Source organism: Acipenser ruthenus, chromosome 14, assembly GCF_902713425.1.
Source record: "Acipenser ruthenus chromosome 14, fAciRut3.2 maternal haplotype, whole genome shotgun sequence".
NCBI lineage: Eukaryota > Metazoa > Chordata > Actinopteri > Acipenseriformes > Acipenseridae > Acipenser > Acipenser ruthenus.
In genome coordinates this window covers 18,318,567-18,344,135 of record NC_081202.1, presented here as the reverse complement: position 1 = coordinate 18,344,135, position 25,569 = coordinate 18,318,567, and the positions used below count along the sequence as shown (strand labels likewise).

The window sequence follows — 25,569 nt, the reverse complement described above, 5'->3', positions numbered from 1 at the left end:
TTTCAATGTAACACTATCACATTAGGGCTTTTCATAAATAAAAATAAAATGTAATTTGGAATTTTAGGTAAACAATGACCCTTGGCCTTTTTAAAACCTGAGAGAAACGTAGCCTTAAATTAAAATATACTACAAACAAACTGTTTTAAATAATAAATAACGTCCAAAAATGTCTGTATTCTTCAAATCTATTTCTGTAGTCATTTATGTACTTTTTAACACTATAAAATGAATAGAGTATCTTCTTATACTAGGGAAAAATCTATGTACTTTCTTTTGCGGTAGTAATAACACTTTGACTTTAAATTGTATTTTTTTTTAAATGACAAAAGGCAATTTGCCCGATGGAATGCTTTTTTCATCAGGAGCCCCGAAGCTGAAGAATCAACCCACAAGACCTTGTACTAATGAAAATCAGCATTGTTATGGCTGTTCTAATCTGTGATATTCTCTGCAGGTCCTGATCAAGCTGGAGCAAAATGAGGCTTCAGGCAACCTGAAACAACAGTTACTGAAGGTCAAGGGCTTGTTCTGTGAAAAGAAATCATGCAAGTGGGAATAATCTTCAGGTGTGGGATTTTTACTGCAAGAATGAGAGAAATACGTGATTTAAATAGAACAAAATAATGTTACTTTTTATTTACAGCAAAACTTTAGCATACTTTTATATTCTGAAACACAAAGCTAGGGCAGCACACAGTGCTAAAAAACTAACATAGGGAACAGCCGGTTTCCAGGAGACCGCGTTATTGAAAAACATGTACCCCATTTCCACATTTATTTCTTGAAGTGTTTATTTAAGTTAAATTTGACAGTTTTCACTTGTGTGCACAGCTTAGAAACAAACAAACAAAAAAAAACAACAACTCTATAACGCTATTTCTTTATGAAAATGGGTCATTTGCCACTTTGTTTATTGCAAAGAAACTACAATGGCAGGGATTTAAAAAAAATAAAAACTGATGTGTACTTTGGTACTGTTTCTGCCTGAAATACACACATGAAAAATTGTATAATTTAAAGTTTTGACATCCTCTGCTTTCTAGCTAATTCAGTGGAGCAAAATAAATCCTTCACAACCTATTCTGGAATATTGCAGTTTTGCGTATAGTTTTAGGATAAATAGTATTGGAAATCGCTTTAATTTTGCTAGATTTAGCTGGGAATTGTGCAGCATGTGATTGGAACATGAAAGTGAAAGTAGTTTTTGTAGTCATTTAATTTAAATACGTTAGCAATGTACTTTAACTTAGGTATTGTATTAAGTTATATGATTGATTAACCTATTACAGTTGACCTGGTGTCACAGCATTTTTTAAAATCTTGCAAAACACCAGATTTTTGTCTCCAGTTTATTATAGAAACGCTTGGGAAGTTGAGAGGGGCTGCTGTATTATAGAAATACATGAAAAACTTAAGTGTATATGTCTATATTTTCTTTATTTTTGATATGATAAATAATGTACTTTTAGGAAAAAATAGCAGTGCGGCCAAAAGTAAGTGTTCAGGCACAGGAAATTAGCAGAAGAAACTGAGCCTGTCAAAAAAACCTGTTTGGCAAGTCAGAAATGTACCTACATGCCTCTCAAAGACACACAGTGGATATGCACTTAAGTTTATTTTCCCTCTGTTTACTGTCATGCTATGTATTTAATTTAGAAACCTTTCATTTACATTTTAACATATTGGAGTTAGAACATGTTATACAACATAAATAAAGCGATCACTAATTGACGTGATTTCATTAGTTAACTTGAATGTTTGCTGTGCAATCATTTTCAGAACATTTTTTAGTTTTAATAAAATTAAAACGAATAACATTTTGTTTTAATAGCATAACAGTGAGGTTTGTATAATTATTTGTTTGCAAGTTGTCGTTTGAATATTGTCAGAAAAATATCTGGAAAAAATATATTTGCTTTCTATTTTTTTTATTAAATGGCGATCAGACATTGTATCATTGTAAGTAGTTATTTCTGACATGTATTAGTTGATTGGTGCAAGTGTAGTGTTGCAACGTTCTGTTACTGTATGTAAAGCATGATTCGATAGCCAGCTTTTCATGACCATTTAAACAGTACAGTACCAGTACTCACATCTGCGAGTACTGGTACTGTACTGAAATGAAAATTGACATCTCCCCGTTACCCCCCCCCCCCCCCCCCCCGTCCTATGTCCTGTCCCCTGTCCTATGTCCTACCTGGTTAAAGTGTACTGCCACTGGGTATCTGGCGTCATTTCTATTGATTGCCATAATATGTTCAGAAATCCTAACTTTAAGGGCTCTGTACATTAAGCCACAAGGGCAGATTATACAGTACACCACATTTTTGCTTGCACAGATGATACGTCCTTTGATTCGTATGCATCGATTTTTGCTCGCATGTGAAAATTCGCTAATGTTGTATGTGTATTTGCATTTGGAGCAATTCAGACATTTGAAATTACCACCTGATTTAATAAGTGTTTGATATCTACTACCATCTGAATGAACCAAAAAACTTTTAAGGTTTTTTTTCTCTTTTGTATACAAAGGCTTGTTTTTAAAAATGTTTGGTATTGTGGAATCACTTTCAATACTATTCCAATGATTGTTAATAAATCTTTGTAGTTTGTTAATTTCTGGCGTATATTTAATAACACAAAAAGTTATTCTGTCCGGTACTTTTTTCCTTTGTTTGTGACACAAAAGATCTCCCCTTTGCAACAAAAGATCTGGTGTGTGGCTTGGTCAGTGTTCATTGTTTATAGCCCCTCTCCTTGAATCTAGTTTGGATATTCCTATGTTCCTTTGTAAATGTCGACTCAGTAGAGCAGATTCTTTTTGCCCAATGTATCTGGATAATAGGAAGATTGTTTTTTAATTTGGGAGGATGACAGGACGTGGTGTACAACAGGGTATTTCTATCAGAGGCTTTTCTGAAGAGTGGAGTGTTTAAAATATTTTCAAAACTATAATTAGAGGTAAATTTAAGATTAACATTGCAGGTATTCAAACAATTAATGAAATTCTTTAATTGAGCTTCATTACCATTCCAAATCAAAAAGATATCATCTATATATCGTTTCCATATCAGAATATTATCATGGAAGGGATTAATCTGTTGATCCAAAACAAAATGATTTTCGAAATCCCCGACATAAAAGTTAGCAAAATTAGGTGCCATTTTTGTTCCCAGTGCTGTACCTTTAACCTGTTAGTAAAACTGGTCATCAAAGGAAAAGTAGTGCGTTAAGATTAAATTCATTCGATCCGTAAGAAGGCTAATTGAGGGTCATTTTTTACTCTTTTTTCTAAAAATGTTACAACACTTTCAATACCTTCATTATGGGGAATGACTATATAAAGACTAAATATCCAAAGTTACCAAAAAATAGTCCTTTGCTTTGTTTTTATTTTCTTCAATTAGTCTTAAAAAATCAACAGTATCTTTTAGGAATGAAGGGATGGATTCCACTAAAGGTCGAATATGAAAATCAATAAATTCAGATAATTTTTCTGTTAGACATCCAATTCCAGAGACAATTGGCCGACCTGGCGGTTGTTCGAAATTTTATGTAATCTCATATTTCTAAATGATCAGAACAGATCTATTTTTAGCCCAAAGAAATTTACTTTTGTGCTAGGGATGAAAGATTTACTGAGTACTTTACATTGTGGTATCGTTAATAGTTTGCTTGACAGATTTATTACACCTGGGAAGGTCTCCGTCATAGGCGATTGCACCATTCCTTCACTGTGGGTACATTTTTGTCCGAGACTTGTTTTTTGTGTATAAATCTGGCCAGTTGTTTCAGCTGTGGTCTTGAAAGAGAAATTCTCAGAGAAGGACCTGCGTCCAAAAAAGGCGGCGGCGGTGGCAGAGAGGAAGGTACCATCTCTGTAGTGTGTTCATCGGGTCTGGAAGTATCATTGTCCATCCATCAACAGTCCAAAGCACCTTTGACCATTGTTCCATACTCCAATTTATGTGTTATTGTGCAAATTTTAGCCTTTTACTCTTGTTCCCCTTTCTTAAGAGGTATTTTTACTGCAACACATCCCTGAAGTCCTGATTTCAAGACATGACCTTCGTACTGTTGATTTGATGGACAACGGCAGCTTTTTGGGTCTTCCAGTCCTGGGTTTGTCAATTACAGATGATGTTTCTCTGTACTTGTTGATTATGCTTTGTATACCACACCTTGAAAATCGAGTGATGCAAGATATTTCACTCAATGTTTTTCCTTCTTTATGCAAGTCAAGGTTGTTATAATAGTAGCAAACACTAGTGGAGGCTTTGAGTAAATTGTTGATGCTCATAATGCAGAGTAGAAAAATGCATCATGTCTAAGACTTTTGCACAGCAGTGTATGTAAACCGTTTATTGTAGCTAAATTGCAAAAGGGGTAACTGTCTGCAATTTGTATTAAGTACTGTACACTTTTGCAAATCCAAACCACCTGGAACCGGACCATGTTCATATTAGTGATCGGTGTCAGATTATTAAATTGTAGCCTGTGCTATACGAAAAATCTGTTTGATAAATATTTACATACTTATTACCATACAATTGTCAAGTTTCTACAGATGCATTGCGATAGCATGGTTTGGATAATAGGTACATTTTTTTGATTCCTAGGGATTGGATGATACGGTAGATACAGATGCAGAATTGTGTTTCAACTTCTTGCATGTACTGTTGTGGAGGTTGTACAATATGTAATTATTTGTATATATGCAAAATTACAATAATAAATACTACAATTTTAAATCAAATGTCTGCTGTGGAAAATGGGTTATACAGTATTGAATACACAACATTTAAATAGGATATAAAAGCTGCTTTATTAAAAAAAAACATCACTGATTAGAAAACATTTAAATACAATCTAGTACTAATATTTAAATAATGTGCAAAACACACATTAAGAAATCATATTCTTCTATATTGTAGTATTGAATATGTGCATGTTTCACTTTAATGTTATGGGAGATGAAAATCCTGAAGATACATAGATTAGAATATTTCAAAACTGATACTTGATCACTGAACACAAAAAAAAAAAAAAATCAGAAAGTGTTTTAAAGTACACAGTGATCAACAAAATAATTCCAATAAATCTTGGAATTATTAGCAACACTTCGTAGATCTTACATTTTTCTTTATGAAAAATGCACACAATATGTTAATGTTTTTAATGGTCTTTTTCATAGCATTTGAAAAAATTGATGAATGCCTTGCACTTTTTTCCATGCTCGACTTCCTATTGTAGGAATGTAGCCAGCAAACATGAGCTGCTTCTGGGAGTTTGAGTATATATATATATATATATATATATATATATAAATATATATATATATATATATATATATATATATATATATATATATATATATATATATATATATATATATATATATATAATTTTTTTTAAATGATCATTAAATTAGGATTCATATAGGAAAATGCAAGATCTAAGAAATAAGGGCTATACATTAGGTAAGATTTATTGGAATCGCATTAACTTTAAAAAGAAAATGAGAAATGCAGCCTGTAAAATAGATGTATGTATTTGTGGCGCCACAGTTAGGATTTATAACCCAATACTGTTTGTAAAACATATAAAACAAACTTGTCATATAAAATATATAAAAAATGTGTTATTATTAAAATAGGATATACAGGAACTGTATACGGGTAATAACAGTTATAATTCATTGTAAAGTTCATATTGACACTGTTTAGCGATTTTGCTGGGATAGAAAGAAAAAAAAAAATCAGACCACACAATCAGCTTTGGATCTGCAGTTTCTCATATCTTATCTATTATGTCTTTTCTGTGTCAAAATGCTTCTTGCCTTTCACGTTCTAGGAGGCTCCAAGTTCCTCCAGCTGTTGCTGCTGTGTAGTCTCCAGATCTTCTAATCGTTTGCGCAAAAGGAACAGTTCACTCTGATGTTGCTCTTCCTAAAATAAAAACAAGTTAAAAAACATATATATGTATATTTTACTTTTAAAAGGATCTGACATGAATTTCACATACAACTAAGTTAGATATTTAGTGATACTAAAAATAAACATGACTGTGTGCATTAGCAGAAATACATTTTTAAATCAAGTTCATCTCGATGTATGTTTTTTCAAAACATGCGGATAACAATATTTATATTATGAAGCAACCTCATTGCAGTAAACCACAGACAACATTTTAGACTATTGACAAAAGCGTGTATCCAAGTTATGAACCGTTGGTTGTAACGTTCAGTTGTGAAGCCTGCTTGACCTCCAGTATGAGCAAAAGTATTTTATGTTGTTTCAAATATTCACTATTTATTCTGTAGGGCAACCAAATTAGTGTGCACAAAGTTAGAGAACTTGCCATGATCACAATGCCGATACTCACTTGGAGATTAGAAATTGCCATCTGAGCTCCTGGCACCAACGTGGATGACAGAAAACTGGCAGAATTGTTAATGCCGGCCGCCGTCATGTGTGGCCCTAGAATAAGCCTGCGAAATTCATTATGCCTCCGCTGTATATCCTTTAGTCTTTTTTGAAGCTTAGCATGCTCTTCAGTGTAGGTGTACTGTCTAAAAAACAGAAATAGGCAATACTATTATAGTTAAGGCTGTGATTGTCTCAGAAATTTATACCAAAAATCATGGAGCAGTCAGGGTAAATTTGGTCAAAATCCCAGAGGAAGGGGGAAATGGTGTGTGAAGTCACATACAATATACTTACATAACATCAATGGGAACCTAAGTGACAAACTGATCACTTAATTCAAGTATTTGTAAGCTTCACAGCGTATACAACTACAAACAAAAATATTTCCTTTTATGTAACAGGTCGTGAGTTTGTCCCAGCATTACAAGGCAGCAAACAAATGTAGGTTTTACATACCTTCAGAAAATAACATTTCAAGTTAAAAAAAAAGACTTCTGCTGTGGTACAGTTTGCAGGGTTTTTTTTACTTTATCACAGTTTACAATTGTAATCTACCAGTATGTTGCACATTGAACAAAACAATAAACCTCTGCTGTCATTTAATACATTTTTTGTACAAACCAAACAGCTGCAAACAGGAAGCTGTTTGGTTTGAAATGGCAGTGCTGTGACGAAATGCTATCAAAACACAGCGCTGGGTACAGGCAATGCCTGCGCAAAGTAGCTGTGTACACGCATTTGTGACTATCCCTCCAACACAAAGGAAGCAGAGACTGCTATGAAAATGAAAACAAAAGAAGACACAAGAAAAATGTGCAGTGGTTGCAAAGGCAACCCCAGGTTCTGTTGTGTTCAACATTTCAATAAATGGCACAGAGCAAGTCGATAATGGCACACGTTTTGATGTTGTTTGATTTTTATTTGATAATTACTGTTTACTGATTACAATTAGCAGCAATTTTGTTTTCATTGTTAAAAAAAAAAAAAAAACATGTTTTTATCTCTTTATTGAATATGGGTATGTAGTACACAGCAGCATACAGGGTTAATGAAAAACACAGTTTAGGTCATTTATTTGTTTTTTTATTCATCATATGTTAACATTTTATAGCAATTACAGGTTTGAAAACATTATTATTATTATTATTATTATTATTATTATTATTATTATTATTATTATTATTATTTATTAAAACATTATTACATTATTATTATTATTTTCAAAATCTGGTACCTGGGAAGGGGTTTTATTCTGGAGTTGAAGTGGTTAAAGTATTCAGAACAAACCAATGATAGATACAAGTCAAGAAGGTGGGACGTTGCCCAGCGGCACTGGAAAATGTATGTATTATTTTTGTAGTAGGTTTGATTTTTTAAATGGGAAAAGGGTAAAGTCAATGTGAATTGATTAACCATTTCCAGTTTTTCTGGTGTTTTCCAGTGTTTTTTGGCTATCCACCGATTTCATTTTTTGTATCGGGGGTGTTTTATTGGTTAAAACAGAAAATCAGCAGCCCTAATTATAGTACACTCAATGCCTGGTTACTTGGTGCTGCAGGCCATTTTCACTGATGGTGTTTGATCTGAAACTAGAGACCTGTTCTTGAGGTTTGCATGTTGACCTTTAGCCCATAAACTGCCTATCGAAAATAACTTCTCATGTCAGACAAAACAGCAGACAAAAAAGATTAGAGAGAACAACTTGTGATGCATCTCACATGTAAACACCACAATGTACTGAACTATTCTCTGAAATGTATAAATAAAACAATTTTTTTTTTAAAATTTAACCCCTTAAGCCTTTTTTCCTAGGTAATAGACATCCATGCAAACATACATACACAGATAAGTGCAATTTATGTATAACATATATGGCACTTCAGGTTTGATATTGGCTATGGTCCAAACTAAATCTTTTAATTACCCAATTTTTGGAGCTCCACTTCTGTCCTCGCCCTTCTTACTGTACGTACATTTCTACCTTACACACTAACCTCCCATACAGTCACAAAAATTGACACCCTACACTAACTATACCAAAATTTAAGTTAACCGATTAAGGATAAGCATTTAGTAAACTTGAACCACTTTTTAATAAAGTCTCTAGTAATTTAACAAATAATCTATCAAAAACAATCAAATGTATTTCATTTAAAGTATTTGTTCATGACAAAGGTATTGGCACCCCTGCTTTAGTATTTGGTGCGTCCTCCTTTTGCTTTGATAATTATTGACCAGCATGTTACATCTTGTTCATGAAATCTAGGGCAATTCTGTCTTGCATATTTCCTACAGCTCAGACTGAATGGATACACAATGGTTGGCTACAGTTTTTTCAGATCAGTCCAAATATTTCTGTTGGACTGATATCTAGTGATGTGCAGGCCATTCCAGAACTTTTTCTTCAAGAATTCCAGAGTTGTCTTAGCCATATGCTTTGGGTCGTTGTGTTAGAAGGTAAACTATCTGCCAATCAGCCTTCGAACAGATGGTATCATTGTACTTTGTAGAATGTTTTGATACATGGCTGCATTCATTCAATCTTCAAATCATATGAATGTGTCCAGTCCACGATCTGCTAAATAAACCAGGGGGTTGCAAACCATTTGTCCCTCGGCCTGGCAGACTGCAGACCTTGCAATAAACATTGTGGTTAAATAAATAAATATATAAATAAATAAATAAATAAATAAAGTTTAACTTTATAGAAGCCCAGTTAGGAAGGACTTTTATATTCAAACAAATTATAAATTATTTTTCTCTGCCATGTTAAACTATCAGAAATTGTGTGGAGTAGTGGTTAGAGCTCTGGACTCTTGACCGGAGGGTTGTGGGTTCAATCCCCAGTGGGGGACACTGCTGTTGTATCCTTGAGCAAGGTACTTTACCTAGATTGCTCCAGTAAAAACCCAACTGTATAAATGGGTAATTGTATGTAAAATAATGTGATATCTGTATAATGTGAAATAATGTATAATGTGATATCTTGTAACAATTGTAAGTCGCCCTGGATAAGGGCGTCTGCTACGAAATAAATAATAATAATAATAATAATAATTTTGGTCTTTGTCATATTAATGAGTGGCTAATGTTCACTAAATGCTTGTATTTAACATGCTTTCTTCAATTACATTAAGTGTAGGGTGTCAATACTTTTGTCTGCTACTGTATACTGCCACTTCAGAAATAATTACCCACTAAAAGACCAGATGTCAACCCCTGCTTTACAGGGATGGTTTTACTACTGTATGAGCTTAGTCACAGCTCAGCTTTGACATACAGTACTCCTGTCTTGGAGGCCTTGCACTGGCTGCCTATCAGATTCAGAATTGATTTTAAAATTTTAATGCTGACATACAAGGCTCTTCATGGGCTAGCTCCGACTTATCTGTCAGATCTTTTATCTTTTTACACTCCTACTCGCAACCTCCGCTCTGCTGATCTCAGACTGCTGTGTGTCCCGTCTGTTCGCCTGCGCTCTATGGGCGACAGGGCCTTTTGTTGCTATGCCCCCAAATTATTGAACTCTATTCCACTAGAGATCAGGGACTCAGCTTCTTTGAGTGTTTTTAAAGCTAATTTAAAGACTTACTTTTTTAGAAAGGCATTTTTATGATTTTTATGATTGTTTTATTTCCTTGTGCTTTTTATGTATAATCTTTATTTTTTGCTGTACTATTAATTGTGAAGCACTCTGAGATGATTGCTTTTAAGGGCGCTATACAAAATAGTTTATTATTAATTATAAGTACTATAGCTCAAGTTGTCTTAGCTTATTACGTGTGTTCAATTCTAAAGGCCTGGTCACACGGGTGACTCTTGCCGACGGCAACAAGGGGGCGACAGATGTTGCCAGGTCTGCCTTCTTGCTCTCGAAAGCCTAGAATTAAAAGTACAGTACTGAAAACATTGTTTAGGATAATGAATACTGATATATGTATTATGTTTGGCATATTAAATATGTAGACCTAACTAAATAATTATACTAATGTACAACTTTTATTTTAATTAAGAAGGAACTACAGCTTTGTTATAATGAAATTAGTGCATTTTTATATCGTAGTCTTCCTTTGCAGCATGTTTAAAAAAAAAAAAAAAAAAAAAACAACATGCATTATGACTGGGTTGTATTACGTTGTTGCCTGTGTGTTGCCAGTTTGTCGACTGCAGGCTTGTCTCCCGTGTGACCACCGCAAACTGCAAGGCAACACGCAGGCAACAAATGTGTTCCTCTTGTTGCCGTCGACAAAAGTTGCCCGTGTGACCAGTTGATAGATATATGATTGATACTTGGGTGTATGTACTCAGGGGAAGCTTGTTTGTGATATGAAACCAAAAACTTATAAAACCAGCCTTCCACAGTAGAAACTGGCAATAATCTATTATATCTTAAAAATAAGTCAGTCTAACACCTTTAACAAGTACTGATGCTGATAACAAAAATGCTGAAACAAGAGGTGCAGGTAAAATGTCAGGTTGCATTAGTGAGTTTTACTTTAACATTGTAGCTCAAAATAGAAGTGCCATGAAAAACATTAAACTTTAATCATTCCATGCAAAAATGCATTTGTGTTTCAGAAAGGCTTTGCATTTTTAAATGCGGATGACTAGATGGGTTCATGGAAAAACAAAAGAAAAGAGGCAATTTAATGTGAAAATGAAAATTACTTGTTTAAGGTGCTTTTCTCAATTTCTAATTCTTCTTTCTTTGCTTCCAGCAGCTGGATTGTATCTCGCAATCTCTTCTGTTTATTTTCATTTAGTGTCTTTCTCTGCAAAAATAAACAAATAAATTAATAAATATCAGTCATCTCCAAACGTGTTACTTAACAGAGCTGTCACTTTGTCACATACAGTACTGTGCAAAAGTATTAGGCAGGTGTGAAAAAATGCTATAAAGTAAGAATGCTTTCAAAAATAGACATGTTAATAGATTATATTTATCAATTAACTAAATGCAAAGTGAGTGAACAGAAGAAAAATCTAAATCAAATCCATATTTGGTGTGACCACCCTTTGCCTTCAAAACAGCATCAATTCTTCTAGGTACACTTGCACAAAGTCAGGGATTTTGTAGGCATATAGTCAGGTGTATGATTAAACAATTATACCAAACAGGTGCTAATGATCATCAATTCAATATGTAGGTTGAAACACAATCATTAACTGAAACAGAAACAGCTGTGTAGGAGGAATAAAACTGGGTGAGGAACAGCCAAACTCAGCTAACAAGGTGAGGTTGCTGAAGACAGTTTACTGTCAAAAGTCATACACCATGGCAAGACTGAGCACAGCAACAAGACACAAGGTAGTTATACTGCATAAGCAAGGTCTCTCCCAGGCAGAAATTTCAAGGCAGACAGGGGTTTCCAGATGTGCTGTCCAAGCTCTTTTGAAGAAGCACAAAGAAACAGGCAACGTTGAGGACCGTAGACGCAGTGGTCGGCCAAGGAAACTTACTGCAGCAGATGAAAGACACATCATGCTTAGTTCCCTTCGCAATCGGAAGATGTCCAGCAGTGCCATCAGCTCAGAATTGGCAGAAAACAGTGGGACCCTGGTACACCCATCTACTGTCCGGAGAAGTCTGGTCAGAAGTGGCCTTCATGGAAGACTTGCGGCCAAAAAGCCATACCTCCGACGTGGAAACAAGGCCAAGCGACTCAACTATGTACGAAAACACAGGAATTGGGGTGCAGAAAAATGGCAGCAGGTGCTCTGGACTGATGAGTCAAAATTTGAAATATTTGGCTATAGCAGAATGCAGTTTGTTCGCCGAAGGGCTGGAGAGCGGTGCACAAATGAGTGTCTGCAGGCAACAGTGCAGCATGGTGGAGGTTCCTTGCAAGTTTGGGGCTGCATTTCTGCAAATGGAGTTGGGGATTTGGTCAGAATTAATGGTCTCCTCAATGCTGAGAAGTACAGGCAGATACTTATCCATCATGCAATACCATCAGGGAGGCATCTGATTGGCCCCAAATTTATTCTGCAGCATGACAACGACCCCAAACATACAGCGAAAGTCATTAAGAACTATCTTCAGCGTAAAGAAGAACAAGGAGTCCTGGAAGTGATGGTATGGCCATCTCAACCATATCTCAACATCGAGTCTGTCTGGGACTACATGAAGAGAGAGAAGCAACTGAGGCTGCCTAAATCCACAGAAGAACTGGTTAGTTCTCCAAGATGTTTGGGCCAACCTACCTGCCGAGTTCCTTCAAAAACTGTGTGCAAGTGTACCTAGAAGAATTGATGCTGTTTTGAAGGCAAAGGGTGGTCACACCAAATATTGATTTGATGTAGATTTTTCTTCTGTTCACTCACTTTGCATTTTGTTAATTGATAAATATAAACTATTAACATGTCTATTTTTGAAAGCATTCTTACTTTACAGCATTTTTTCACACCTGCCTAAAACTTTTGCACAGTACTGTATGTTCTCAATTGTAAGAAGTGTGTGGGTAGTTACAAGACACCTTTTTCTGTGCAAGTGCAGCTCGCTGCAGCTTCTCCTTGGCTTGACAGTACTTCTCTTCTAGTGTAGCAGAACACTCCTGCAGTTTGTGTTTCTCTTCTAGCCATTCTATACGTCTATCTTCAAGAACTCTTCAAATAAAAAATGGGAATTTGTTAGAGGACACATAAAACATAACCACATATTGCCATTTGCTACAACAATGCAGTGAAAGCCCTCAAATTGCTGTAATTTGGTACAGCTGTAATGCTGCCAACTGGAAGGCACTGTCATCGATGAAATACAATGCCAGACATTTGATAAAAATGATTTGCTGGGCTCAAAACTTTGTCTCCCCACTATAAAATATAAATTGCAATTTGGCTGTAGCTGTGGTGAGTGACTAATGATGAATATTATAAAGGCTTATTGTTACTACTAACCGAATATTTGCAAGTTCTGAATAACTCAATATGTAAACCTCTAGGAGATTCTAATTGAGAATTGTAACAATTTATCAATTACTTTGGAATGCTTTAAAGGTAAGTTTTAAACTGCAGGAAATCTATAGCGCCACAGAAAGAAAATAACAAAACAGAAAGAAATCATATTAACAATATTGAACACAATTATAATAGTCACATTTCTGATTGAAATGTTACTAAATGCTTCATAAAGGGGTGATCCAAGGCTTTAAAATCAGTTTTAACTACATTACCACTTCATGTTTTTTGTGTTTGCCTGTTTTGCTGATTTTTTTCAAGTTTCCCCTCTACAGGGTTAAAAAGTATAGGAAGAATACAGCAATGCTGGCAAAACTTAAATAAAATAATAAATAAACTTTTTCTTGATATTAGATAACCAGTTGTGCAGTTGATAATGCTATTAAGAAGTAATAACATTGATTTTAAAACTTTGGTTTTAACATTCACATACATACAAAATTCACCATTTTGAAAAGTAGCTGCTGCCAGTGTACACTTTCTATTTAAGGTTTGTCATAACCCAATAATCATCTCAACCTCTTGCATGTATTTATGCATGTTCAAGACACAACAACAACTGAAAGTAATAGATATGTCTTAAATGAAGAAGGACATCAGTTTTAAAATCAATGCCCTCCTTACATTTCACTGTTTTGGCTTTTTTCTTAAAGTTCAGCTCTATGACAAATGTATTTGCTTAGGGTCGATAAAAATGTTTTTCGCTGACTTCACAAGTACTAAAAACAGAATTAAGGGTGTACTTTTCTGCTTCCTGCTGTGCCTTTTCTGCTTGGCTTCTTGCATTTCGTATTTCCTCTTTCATTCGTTCCAGCATCTCACGCAATTTCACATTGGCATCATGCAAGTTGCTTTCTGAATGTGACAGTGCTGTCACTTGAATTTGGAGATCATGGTTTTGCTGTTGAGAAAGAAAATGTCAAAATATTTGAAAATTGTATAAATATATGGTATCACAATACTAGTGTACACCATGTCAGACCATGCTCATGGTAAAAGTAACCACACATAGTAATTAACCATGAACTATCACCCCTCATATTATAGCCACTGTATCTTGATTGCACAGTCTGACTACTTGCTGCAGATTCACACAAACATTCTCAAAATCAAAGTTTCAAGTAAATATAATAAATAGTCAAGTGTTTTCTGTCATTCTGTATTTATTCTTTGATCTAATGTTGATTTTGATGGTATACATTTTGGTTCATTATTCGAAATGTAATAAATGCATATTCCAGGTATCAGGATACAGTGGGGGCACCCGTATACACATCCCTTAGTATAAGTTTTACATAAACAGACTTTAAAAACCTTGGAAACTTAAATTAGAATAAGAATTATTTCATGGTAAAAAAAATCTGGTTATTTTGTGGAACACCTATGGACCTATTATATTCCCTGAGTAAACAGACATTTGTAAACCATACCTGTCTAAGATCGGCATTCTCATTTTTCTCTCTCTCAAGATCTTCCAGGAGAAGCCCTTGTTGTTGCACTTTAGCCCTGAAAGTTAGATACAAAACATATTATGTGTAGAACTTTTTGGCAAGGGAATTCAAGCTATAAGGCATTTTGTTCCTTAAAATAAAATATGAAATGTTTCAAGAAAGATGAAGTACAAGTAGACATTCTGTCAAGGATTACGTCTAAGTAGTCAAATTCATTTATAGCTACCTAAGGTTTTGAGCTTCCTTTTTTGCTGACTCTTCAGTTACTTGCATAGCCCGCATTTTCTCCTCCCACTGTTCTTGTTCTGAACGTCCTGCAGCTTCCTGTACTGCTTTCTGCTGCTCCAAGTCAGAAACTCGGTTTTCCAACTCCTGCCTAAATCAATGAGAAAGGCTCTTTAAAATGAATGTATTGTCGATTTTTTAGAAATAGTCAAAATGTGGCAGAGGAGAGAGGGAGATGTAGTCCTTGAAGTGTAGTACAGGACTACATCCCCCAAAATGCCTTGGGGTTAGAATTAGAGCCAGGATGGGAAACACCTGGCTCTAATGGAATGAGGGACACCTGCCTATAAAAGCAGGGTGAAATGTTTGTGTGCTGTCTGTGTGAATGCTAAGGCCTCTGTGTGAAGCCTGGGCGTAAAATTTAAAAAGGTGCGGTGTGTAAACCTGTGAGTCCTATGTAAAACTTGTCTTTGTGAACAAGTGTGTCTTGTTTGTTCCAGTGTTTAATCTGTGTGAATAAAAGTGTGCAGAAAGCAGTTAAACTTGGTGAAGCCCTCAGCCAAGGCTGGTTTGCGCCCTTAAACAGTTGACCCAGACACCAGAACTGCAAGTTTAAGCACTTTCTGCGCACTTTTATAAACACAGATTAAACACTGGAACAAAACAAAAGCCTAATTCCTCCAAGGAGTGCTATCTAAACTTTCACAATTCTGAACTATAGAACCAGACAGCTAAGCCATTTACCGGTTACAAAACACACGTGTTCACAAAGAAAAGTTTTACACAGTGTTACACACAGTACCTTTATAGTTGCCCCACATAAATTACAAAGTTTACTCCCAGGCTTTACACAGACAGCACACAAACATTTCACCTTGTTATAGGCAGGTGTTTCCCATCCTGGCTGATTCTAACACCATGGCATTCTGGGGGATGTAGTCCTGTACTCCACCTCAGGGACTACACACAATGTGCCCAAACTTGCATTAGTTCCATAATAGAAGCACAAGGTATTGTAACCGCTCTGTATTTCTTAAAATTGTACAAGAGAATATTTTTAAACTGTGTTTGATTGAATACTGAATGAATCACTTGCTTCTTCTATAACAAAACAATCTTGTTCACAAGCTGCTTGTGAAACACTGAAACAGAGAAACATGCTGCCCTGGCCTGCACTTCATTGGGTTTATACTCCATTCAGCATGGCTGGGTTAGGACAGAGACTTCACCATTTACAAAGTCAGTCCTATAACTAAGCAGAACAATCAACAACTGTTTTACTTTTTCTGATTGATCTGTCCCATGGGGAATAGATGTACAACAATATGTGACACTTAAAAGCCAAGTGATTTTGCTTTACTATTGTTATGTAAACAGAAATTTAGAATTGGCGGTCTTACTTTTCATCTTGAATTGCTGCAAGTTTTTGAAATTCTTCCTCCCTGATTGCTTGAACTTTGCGTATCAGCTCGCATTCCTTTTCTGCTATGTGGTTCTTGTGCCTTTCAATTGTGGTCTTCAGGATTTCAATATCAGACTGTAATCCTGTCAGAGAAAAACAATTAAAATAAATAAATGGTCCAATAAAATAAAAATAAAAGTATGGTACCGTATGCTTTGTCTAGGCCTTTGACTCCATCAAGTCCTGAATTAGTTCAGAGTTGGGAACCACTGCTTAGGCTTTCAAATAAAAAAAAGTATTTCAAATTGTGACACAGATGAAAGAAAAGTGGCCTCCATATACCCGAGCTTATGATACATTCAATAACCAATTAAAACCCTATATTAAAAAGTGTGCCTGTCTCAACGTTATCCAACAGGAGAGGATAACTTTATAGGAAGGGATTTATAAAGGCATTTAAAAACAAAAAGGCAATTACCATTGACTTGGCTCTGAAGGCTGTCCCTCTCTCTCTCCATTTCCCCCTTTGCTCGGGCAGCCTCTAGTTTGGTATTAGAAATTTCCAGTTTATGGGAATGTTTGAGTTCTTCCTTCTAATAAATCAAGGAAACATCAACAGTATGTGCTGGGGAGACAGTGCCTTTGTATGTGGCTTATGTACAGTCAAGATATACAGGATTCCTTTTTGTGATGCCACCTGCTGGGTGTATAATTGCACACAACCAAAACGCTGTAATAAACCCACTGTGATATAGCATTGGGCCCCAAACCCAAAATAAAGTGCAGTTACTAAAATATGAATTTAGACTTATCCATGAATTACAAACTAAAGTTGTATACAAATGAATGAATGAATGAAAAAAATTACACTTTATACTTCTACAATAATTATATTTGAATAAGTTAACTGGCAATTGAAGCTGTATACAGTACACCATAAAAGTTATCCTCACTACATTGGCAGTTAACAGTAATGCAAGCTCAGCTTTCTTGGAATTTGCAGATATAAAAAGGAAACAATCTGGTTGGTCTGGCAGTTCATTCCAGGGTCAGTCAGAAGCCAGCCAGCCAGGAAGGGGGCGGAGTCACAATGCCCAAAGTGCTCGCCCTAAAGAGGTACGCGATGTGCCATGGATTGGAGGAGACGTGACTGAATTAGCTATTGCAGGGGGGGTGACTAAGGGTATAATTGGGGATGCGACTATGTAATCTGTGCCTTTGATGTGCTTACAAAACTGACCAATAAAGGAAACTAACTGTGTAAATGTATCATGAGTGTTAAGTGTTTTGTTTGTTTGTGGAATGCAATTGTCTGTTTGTCACTACTAGACCGCTAACACGAGCCGGGAAGCTGTCACTACAGGCCAGCATCAAGCCTGGACTTGAAGTGGCCGTGTTTGTTGTGTGTTGTTTGTGATTATTATTTCGGGACTCAACCCTGTCGTTTAAAGCTGGCAATACACATGGGTGTGTAGAGACAGCGTTTATTATTTAACAGTCTAAGCAGACAAAACGGAGAAATTAAAGAACTGTTTTGAACTGTGAACTTTGTGTTTGTTATTGTTAAAGCACCTGCATCACCTGTACACCGGAGCACTGCAACCCACACATTCACACCTGGTTACTATATTTAAAATTACTTACAGCTTTAGTGTTTAAGAACATGCGTCAGTATTAGAATATACCGTAATACTGTGCACTTATTGGACACTGGTAATTTGCAAATGATCAAGCCATTTCTGCTTTCCCACGGCACAAAACAACTTGGGTTTTATTTAACAAATATGTCGAACAAACGAACTGATCAGTTCCCTGGTTTGGACGTCCTAACTACCATCTGAAAAGAGAATAACAATTTCTCATACTGGTTAATTAGTTTAAATGGCAGTCAATCAAAACACTAAACTAGCGAGCCACAAACCAACGTTCCGTATAGATATGTTAGATGAGTTTAAATATTTGTGGTTTAGCTATCCACTGTTAATAAAGATCAAATGGAATCTGAATCAGTCTTCTCAACTCAACTCAACTCCACTCCACTGGGTAAGTCATTTATTGCAAGAACTGCTAAAAGTTCAGCGCACCGCAATGTGTTGCAATATTGTATATGTAAATAAAGGTAGCTCACAAGGCACACTTTTTCAAGTTGCAAGAGTTAGCATGAAAGTGGTGCATGAGGGGAAAAAAACCATGAAGAAATAATTTAATACTTTTCTACTTTAAAAAAAAAAAGGACTTCAAATACACTTACACTATTAGTAAGGGTGTTAAGCTCTCGCTCAGCCTTGTGCAGTTTGCTAGTCAGTTGTGTATTTTGTTCGTGGCTTAGCTGTAGTTCTTTCTGAAAGCGCTCCAGCTGCAGTCTCAAGGATTGTTTCTCCGCCTTCAAATAAAACAAGATTGTTATCAGCAACAAAGGTACGAAAAGTAACTTTATTAAAAGCAATTTTTGCACATTACAGTACATCACTATAATGAATGAATAGTATAATTCAGCACATATCTGAACTGTATAATTACACCTAAGAAGAACCAAAAGCTATAGCAGGAAACATTTGTCATTATGAACACAGCTAATATTAGACATATAGTGATGGAACATTTTACATTAAGAGAGACCGCAGATACAGTTTCATTATTGCACAGGAAAAAACTGCTTGCAAACAGTTCATTGACATACCTCCAAAGACTTCACTGCAGCCTGGGCCTCTGCTAATTGCCGCACCTGTATTCTCTGAACATTTTCTGCCTGTGCTCCTGAGTTGTCTCTCTCAGCTCGTAACTCAGCGACCTCTGCTTCAAGGCTCCTTAACTTTTGTAGCAGCTGAGCCTTTTCTCTGAGGAGCGATTCAACTCTCTTGTTGTCTCTAGAAGGATCCATGCTCAGCAGCTGGTTACTCAGGTCCTCTTTGTCTAGTTCTAATCTGGAAATCTGATTTATACAATGCAAAAATAAATTACTACTACTACTACTACTACTAATAATAATAATAATAATAATAATAATAATAATAATAATAATAATAATAATAATAATAATAATACAAGTGAATCTATATTCTGCAAGTAAACTTAATATGGACATTTAAAACAGCCCAGAATTGTATGTAACACATTAGTTATTACAAGTAATATTACATATTTTATTTATTTATTTTTTTAATACATAATGATTTTATTATAGAATTAAAATATATTTTGTGCCCATATTGTTATCAAAATGAATATGATTATGAATGTTTTGTATACATATGAAAAAACTTTAGGTTATAACATTATGCAGTGTCAACAGGGGAGGTCTAATTCTACAGATGGAGTTAAATAAAAGGAGCTATCCCACTGGGAAATAGTAAGAGTGAACCAAAAACAAGAGTTTGGAAACACAGAGAAATAGCACTTCAGTGCTTTACAAAGGATTTTCAATTAAATGTTCAATTAAAAATACAATACAGGCTAATAACCCCAAAAGGTACTAGGCTATAATAAATGGCTAACTTTATCAATCTCTCTAAATGTGAGGTGTTTATTTTCTTCTAATTGCTTAATTAATCATGTTATACAATTAACAGATATATTGCATGTTAAAAATCCACTCATTTATTAAATTCTATATTCTATGTATTAAATTCTGTATATGTTCTAATTATTTGTTTGGTACCCGAATTCATGTCTGGTGACAAATAACATACAGTATATTTTCTCAAAGTAAAAAATGGGCATTATTGGGTTAAACAGTGATACAATGTCTAGGTTTACTGAAGCACATTCAGGAATCTTCTAATATATTAACCTTAAATGGCTTTGTCTGAAGAATGTGTAATTGTTTGGTTTAATGTATAGCTTTTACTGTATGTACAGATGGATATCTTTCTCGCACTTCAAATAATGTTAGATGGTAAGTTAAAACCACACCTACACTGCTGCTTTTAACTGAAATTTTATCAGAATCAGGTTCAAAGGAAACCATAGTTGTTGTTTTTTTGTTCACCCACCTCAGATTCATATCTGATTTTGTTTTCTTCTAATATGCGCATGTGTGCCTCCTTCTGGTGTTCAGATTCAGATTTTAGAAATGTGTAATCATAACGAAGTTTGTTGTAATCTGACCTGTACTTTTCTACTTCCTACAAAGAAAATACAGTTTTGAAAACCCAAGTCACAATACAATAAAAACAAAAACACAAAAATGAATTAACCCTTTCATGCATGAAATATTGCTTTATATTGGAAGAAAATGGCACCCTTGTGAGACTATCAAGCATTTATTTGTATCTGTCTCCATATGAGGTCTCCAGGCATGAAAGTGTTAATTAGCACGACATAGTAAAATACAGTGCAAAAGTGGTAGAGCTAATTATCTAATTGATGTTTTCTAAAATTAAAATATCTGTAATGCAGTACAGTTTTAAATTAGTTAGTCAGTAAATTACATCAATGACATGCAAAATAAGAAATGCATATGTCATGCATTAGGAGAAAGATTCAACACTGCTGAGTAGTAGACTGGGCCACGGGTATTTTGAAAGCATAAGATACTAAAACCATTTAAATTTCTAATAGTAACTTATGACTAAGGCCATCTTTCTGTCAAGTCTTGAAAGGGTTAAAAGTGATTAACACAGGATATAACAACTAACCTCATCAAGTCTACTAAATCGCTCTCTCATTGGCACCTCTAGCTCCTGCTGAATTTGACCTCTTAATATTTCTAGCTTCTGTGGTGTGATGACCTGTAAAAGAGAAAGGCTGCCATTTCAAAACAACTTTGCTTGATGTGCCATCTTGTATGTTAGAAAAAAAAGAAACTTGTGTGGTTATTTGGTTAACTGAATGTAACTGTGCAATGATTTACTGCAGTTTACGCATCAGACTTATTTTTTACATCTTGCAGGTCTGCTTTACCTGCATCTTCAGCTCCTCTAGTTCTCTGGTTTTATCCAACATCTCCCCACGCAGCTCAGCAAGCAGTAACTGAAATTTATCTTGGACGCTCTGTTTCTCAGCCAACATGCGTTTCAGATCATGTTGAGCCTTTGTGTACTCGTCCTGTAGCCTATTAAAACAATTACAAGACGTTTTAATTGGGTTTTTGGAACCACTTGCATTATTTCTCTTTCTTGCATGTTGATTTCCAACATTACTGTCTGCCATAGCAATGTGCAGTACAGAAATAGAACTACATCCCTGGCAACTCAACTTAACAGTGTTTCACCACCATCATGTGGACAGTACTGCAAAACAAAATGACTCTTGGTCTCCCAGTTTGTGGCCTGACAGTGTCTGCTGACCCCGTCTGGCCAGGTTTGAAATTGCTGGCTGTGAGCACCCAAGACGGCGAGCCACAGTACGCTGCCCTAGTCCAATCTCCAACATACCAATTGCACGAAAGCACTGCTCTTAACAGACATGGCATATATATTTTTTTTTTTTTCTGTGATTTTCTTTATTGCTTTTATTCAAGCTTGCAATTCAACAGCTGAAATCACTCCATATCCAGTGTCCAATCAACTGTCTCACTAATTAGGTGATTAAGTGCATATGCTTCAGTCATAGTCACTCAAGCGTGTCATGGTCAAGGATGAATGATCAAGTGATTAAAAAGAAACCAAAAACATTTTGTCAATGTCCATCACTTATATACCTTATTTTTTTTTCGAAAATAAATGTGTTATAATAGTGATATGTTTTTTTTGATGCTCGGTATATATATATATATATATATATATATATATATATATATATATATATATATATATATATTATACATGGATATATTTGCATCCTGAGCCATTCTAAAAACGTGATAATACCACAGTACTGACGTCAAAAGGTGATATCTCCTCTAGAGGAAAATATACTTGAACTTTGACCCATTCGACTCCTCAAGACCATCACTTTCAATTCAAACACAAAATGTCTCGTTTTCACTCACTCGACAACACCCACAGTACAGAAATGTTATTAATCAACAAAATTTGAATACATTAAAACAAAATGTACATTAGTATCTCAAAGAAACTAAACGGATAACGACATAGAACGTCTGTACAGCACTGAAAAAAGGCTTGGTAAAATAATTAATAACAATGAAACAACCGGCACTGTGCATTATCGATGTCTTACCTTGTGTGTTCAGCTTTAAGTGTTTGATAATTCGTTTTGTGGTGCTCGCATCTCATTCTTTCATCAATCAGTATTTTTTGAAGCTCCGTGTCAGACACTCCCAAACCCACAGGGTTATCCCTTAAATAATCCATCTTTGGAAGCAAAGGAGCAGAAAGTGCCTGAACAGGATTCAACAAGCAAGACGTCAATGATCTCCCACCGAGAGCAGGGTTGTCTGAAATGGGCCCCGCCTCCCCACCTGATGCCATCCCAGAGGATTCAATTAGCTGTTGCAAAAAAATAAAAAATAAAAAAACACCCCCACAAAATGAAGCACTATATAAAAATCATGGTGGACTGTGTTAATAGAAGTTTTAATTAAATTCATGTAATGATTGAGCAATCGTAGGGATACCATTTTGGACTGATCCCCAACCAAAATCAAGACACCACAGATAGTGTTTAACAGACAGTTTACTTTGCAACGTAATGCACTGCCATGAACGGCATGAGGTCACAAGAGCCCCAGTGCAAATAAAAACAAAAGCCGCCTAGGAAGGGTAACTTACAGTTGGCTAAGGTGCGGTAGCTTGTGAATTTGTTGTCTTGGCAACAGCCCAGCGTAATCATACTTTACATTTACAGACCTAATATATTTGAGGATATTAAGAAACATGTACATTGCTTTTTTTAATTCGTTTCAATAAATGTCAGGAGAGCCTAAGCGTGATTTATATTATAACTGATACTGACGATAAGGCTACTGAAAAAGAAAGGAATCAATACCCAAAGCCTGAATATTTTGTCTCTTTGTTGGTAGTCTACAGTTGCAAAGTAAATTGGTTTACTTCATTTGCCAAATATGTTTATTTACACGAAAAGACCAGTTAGACCTGTATATGAAAATAACGACCAAAAAATCTAGTCTAAGGAGGTCAGGAATAGTAACGACAAATTAACTTTAGACATACGTGCTTTATATTAGCAGATATTAAGTTAGACGCAGGAACGTATTTAAACTCTTAATGCATGCGTTTAATTGTGTTATTTGTTGCGGCAGTGCAGTAAGGTTGTGTCAGCTTCACAAAGTTCAGATATTTAAAAATGGCGCTTTTCCTCCCGCCGTTGCTAACACAAAAACCCAGGGACGTAAACTAAAAAATATGACGTAATATTTCACCACATTTCTAATGTAATGCATAATCGGACAATAACAAAGACATATCGTGTCAAACTTTCCATACCTGAATAAGCTTCCGTTCCAGATATCAAACTTCTTGGAACCAACAACAGCTGCTCCTGTCATACAGGAACTCCAAAACAGAACAGCATCACGGGACTACCTAATGTCATCTTCAACAAGCTCACAGAGCAACCAAGAGAGAGAGAGGAGAGAGAAGAAAAAAAAAACCACCAGAAAACAATGTCAGCACCATCTAGCGGACCTATTTTACCAACATACAGATTTTAGATTTTGCCTTTTTATTCACAAAAACAAAAAAAAACCTGAAACTGTGAATTTGTAATGCTGGTAAATACAACTATTATTATTATTACACTATGTAACACAATTTTTGTTCCTGGGTAGTAAGTGTTATTTCCTAATTGCTTATGCCTCAAAAGTATAGAAAATGGCTATTATTCCCCACAAACTTTGCTTTTGTGACCAGGACAGTGATATTTTGAAATTTATCTATTTCCAATGAGAAAACAGGCGTATTTGTGTCTTTTCATTCACATAAAGTCAGAAAAAAACAACATATGAATCCAAATTAACATGCATTTATACTCAAGTAATACAAAAATGACTACAAAAGATTTAGAAGTGAGTAGTTTTTCGAGATTTACGATTATACTGTAAATCACTTTCACGAATCAGCCCCCAAATGTAGTCTCCCATCATGTTCTCGTTATACTGTTCTTGGTAGCGGCGTTCAAAGTCCAGTATATCGTGGTGGAAGCGCTCACCTTGCTCCTCCGAGTATGCTCCCATGTTCTCCTTGAATTTATCAAGATGAGCATCAAGGATATGGACTTTGAGGGACATCCTACAGCCCATTGTGCCGTAGTTCTTCACCAGAGTCTCAACCAGCTCCACATAGTTTTCGGCCTTGTGATTGCCCAGGAAGCCCCGAACCACTACGACAAAGCTGTTCCAAGCCGCTTTCTCCTTACTAGTGAGCTTCTTGGGGAATTCATTGCACTCCAGGATCTTCTTTATCTGTGGTCCGACGAAGACACCGGCTTTTACCTTTGCTTCAGACAGCTTAGGGAAGAAGTCTTGAAGGTACTTGAAGGCTGCCGACTCCTTATCTAGAGCTCTGACAAACTGTTTCATAAGGCCCAATTTGATGTGCAGTGGTGGCATCAGCACCTTCCGGGGGTCCACCAGTGGCTCCCACTTGACGTTGTTCCTCCCCACAGAGAACTCGGTCCGCTGTGGCCAGTCCCGCCTGTGGTAGTGCGTCTTGGTGTCCCTGCTGATATGTATCCACTTAGGCAGCTGGAACTAAACTGAACTGGTGGGCTTAAGGCCCCTGTATTTATACTACTATTTATATTACTGGAAAGTTCTAGAAAGTTCTAGAAGTTACTCCAAGTTTACTCAGCACTGAATCTATCTGGAATGTTCTGAAAAATAAGTAAATTTCACTGTCCTGGTCACAAAAGCAAAGTTTGTGGGGAATAATAGCCATTTTCTATACTTTTGAGGCATAAGCAATTAAGAAATAGCACTTACTACCCAGGAACCAAAAAAAAAAAAAAATTGTTACACTGTGTTATTATTATTATTATTATTTATATTTATTATTATTATATTAAAATAATAATAAATAGATGAGAAGCAAAAGCTAAAGCAGGAAACATTTGACATTATAAAGGCATCTAATATTAGACACACAGTGGCAAAAAATGTTTATTTAAGAACGGCAGAAGATACATGTATCTGTTTCATTTTAGCACAGAAAAAAGCTGTTCACAAGCAGTTCATTGACAT

At 35.6% G+C, this 25,569-nt stretch overlaps 2 protein-coding genes across 3 annotated transcripts in view; one reads left to right on the top strand and one right to left on the bottom strand.

Moving 5' to 3' along the window:
* The window catches only part of LOC117420149 (plexin-C1), a 31,051-nt gene extending 28,432 nt beyond the window's left edge, over nt 1-2,619 (top strand). Inside the window, exon 34 of the mRNA XM_058986020.1 lies at nt 458-2,619. Within this exon, the coding sequence (XP_058842003.1) occupies nt 458-562 (105 nt within the window). The 3' untranslated portion in view covers nt 563-2,619. The remainder of the gene's footprint in view (nt 1-457) is intronic.
* A 2,777-nt stretch (nt 2,620-5,396) lies between these two features.
* Nucleotides 5,397-23,965, bottom strand: cep83 (centrosomal protein 83). 2 transcript variants are annotated; one of them, XM_034033638.3, is made up of 16 exons: nt 23,816-23,965; nt 22,590-22,858; nt 21,369-21,519; nt 21,104-21,196; nt 20,459-20,590; nt 19,147-19,398; nt 18,718-18,849; nt 16,945-17,059; nt 16,465-16,609; nt 15,066-15,215; nt 14,819-14,894; nt 14,132-14,289; nt 12,908-13,037; nt 11,100-11,203; nt 6,388-6,574; nt 5,397-5,951 (listed from the first exon to the last, which is right to left on the bottom strand). In XM_034033638.3, the coding sequence occupies exons 2-16, from the start codon at nt 22,838-22,840 to the stop codon at nt 5,853-5,855; spliced, it is 2,175 nt and encodes a 724-aa protein (XP_033889529.3). In that variant the 5' UTR covers nt 22,841-22,858; nt 23,816-23,965; the 3' UTR covers nt 5,397-5,852. The 2 variants fall into 2 exon arrangements, with proteins under 2 accessions (XP_033889529.3, XP_058842002.1); XM_058986019.1 differs by having other exon boundaries at nt 5,398-5,951; nt 22,590-22,750.
* Nucleotides 23,966-25,569: the final 1,604 nt, after the last annotated feature.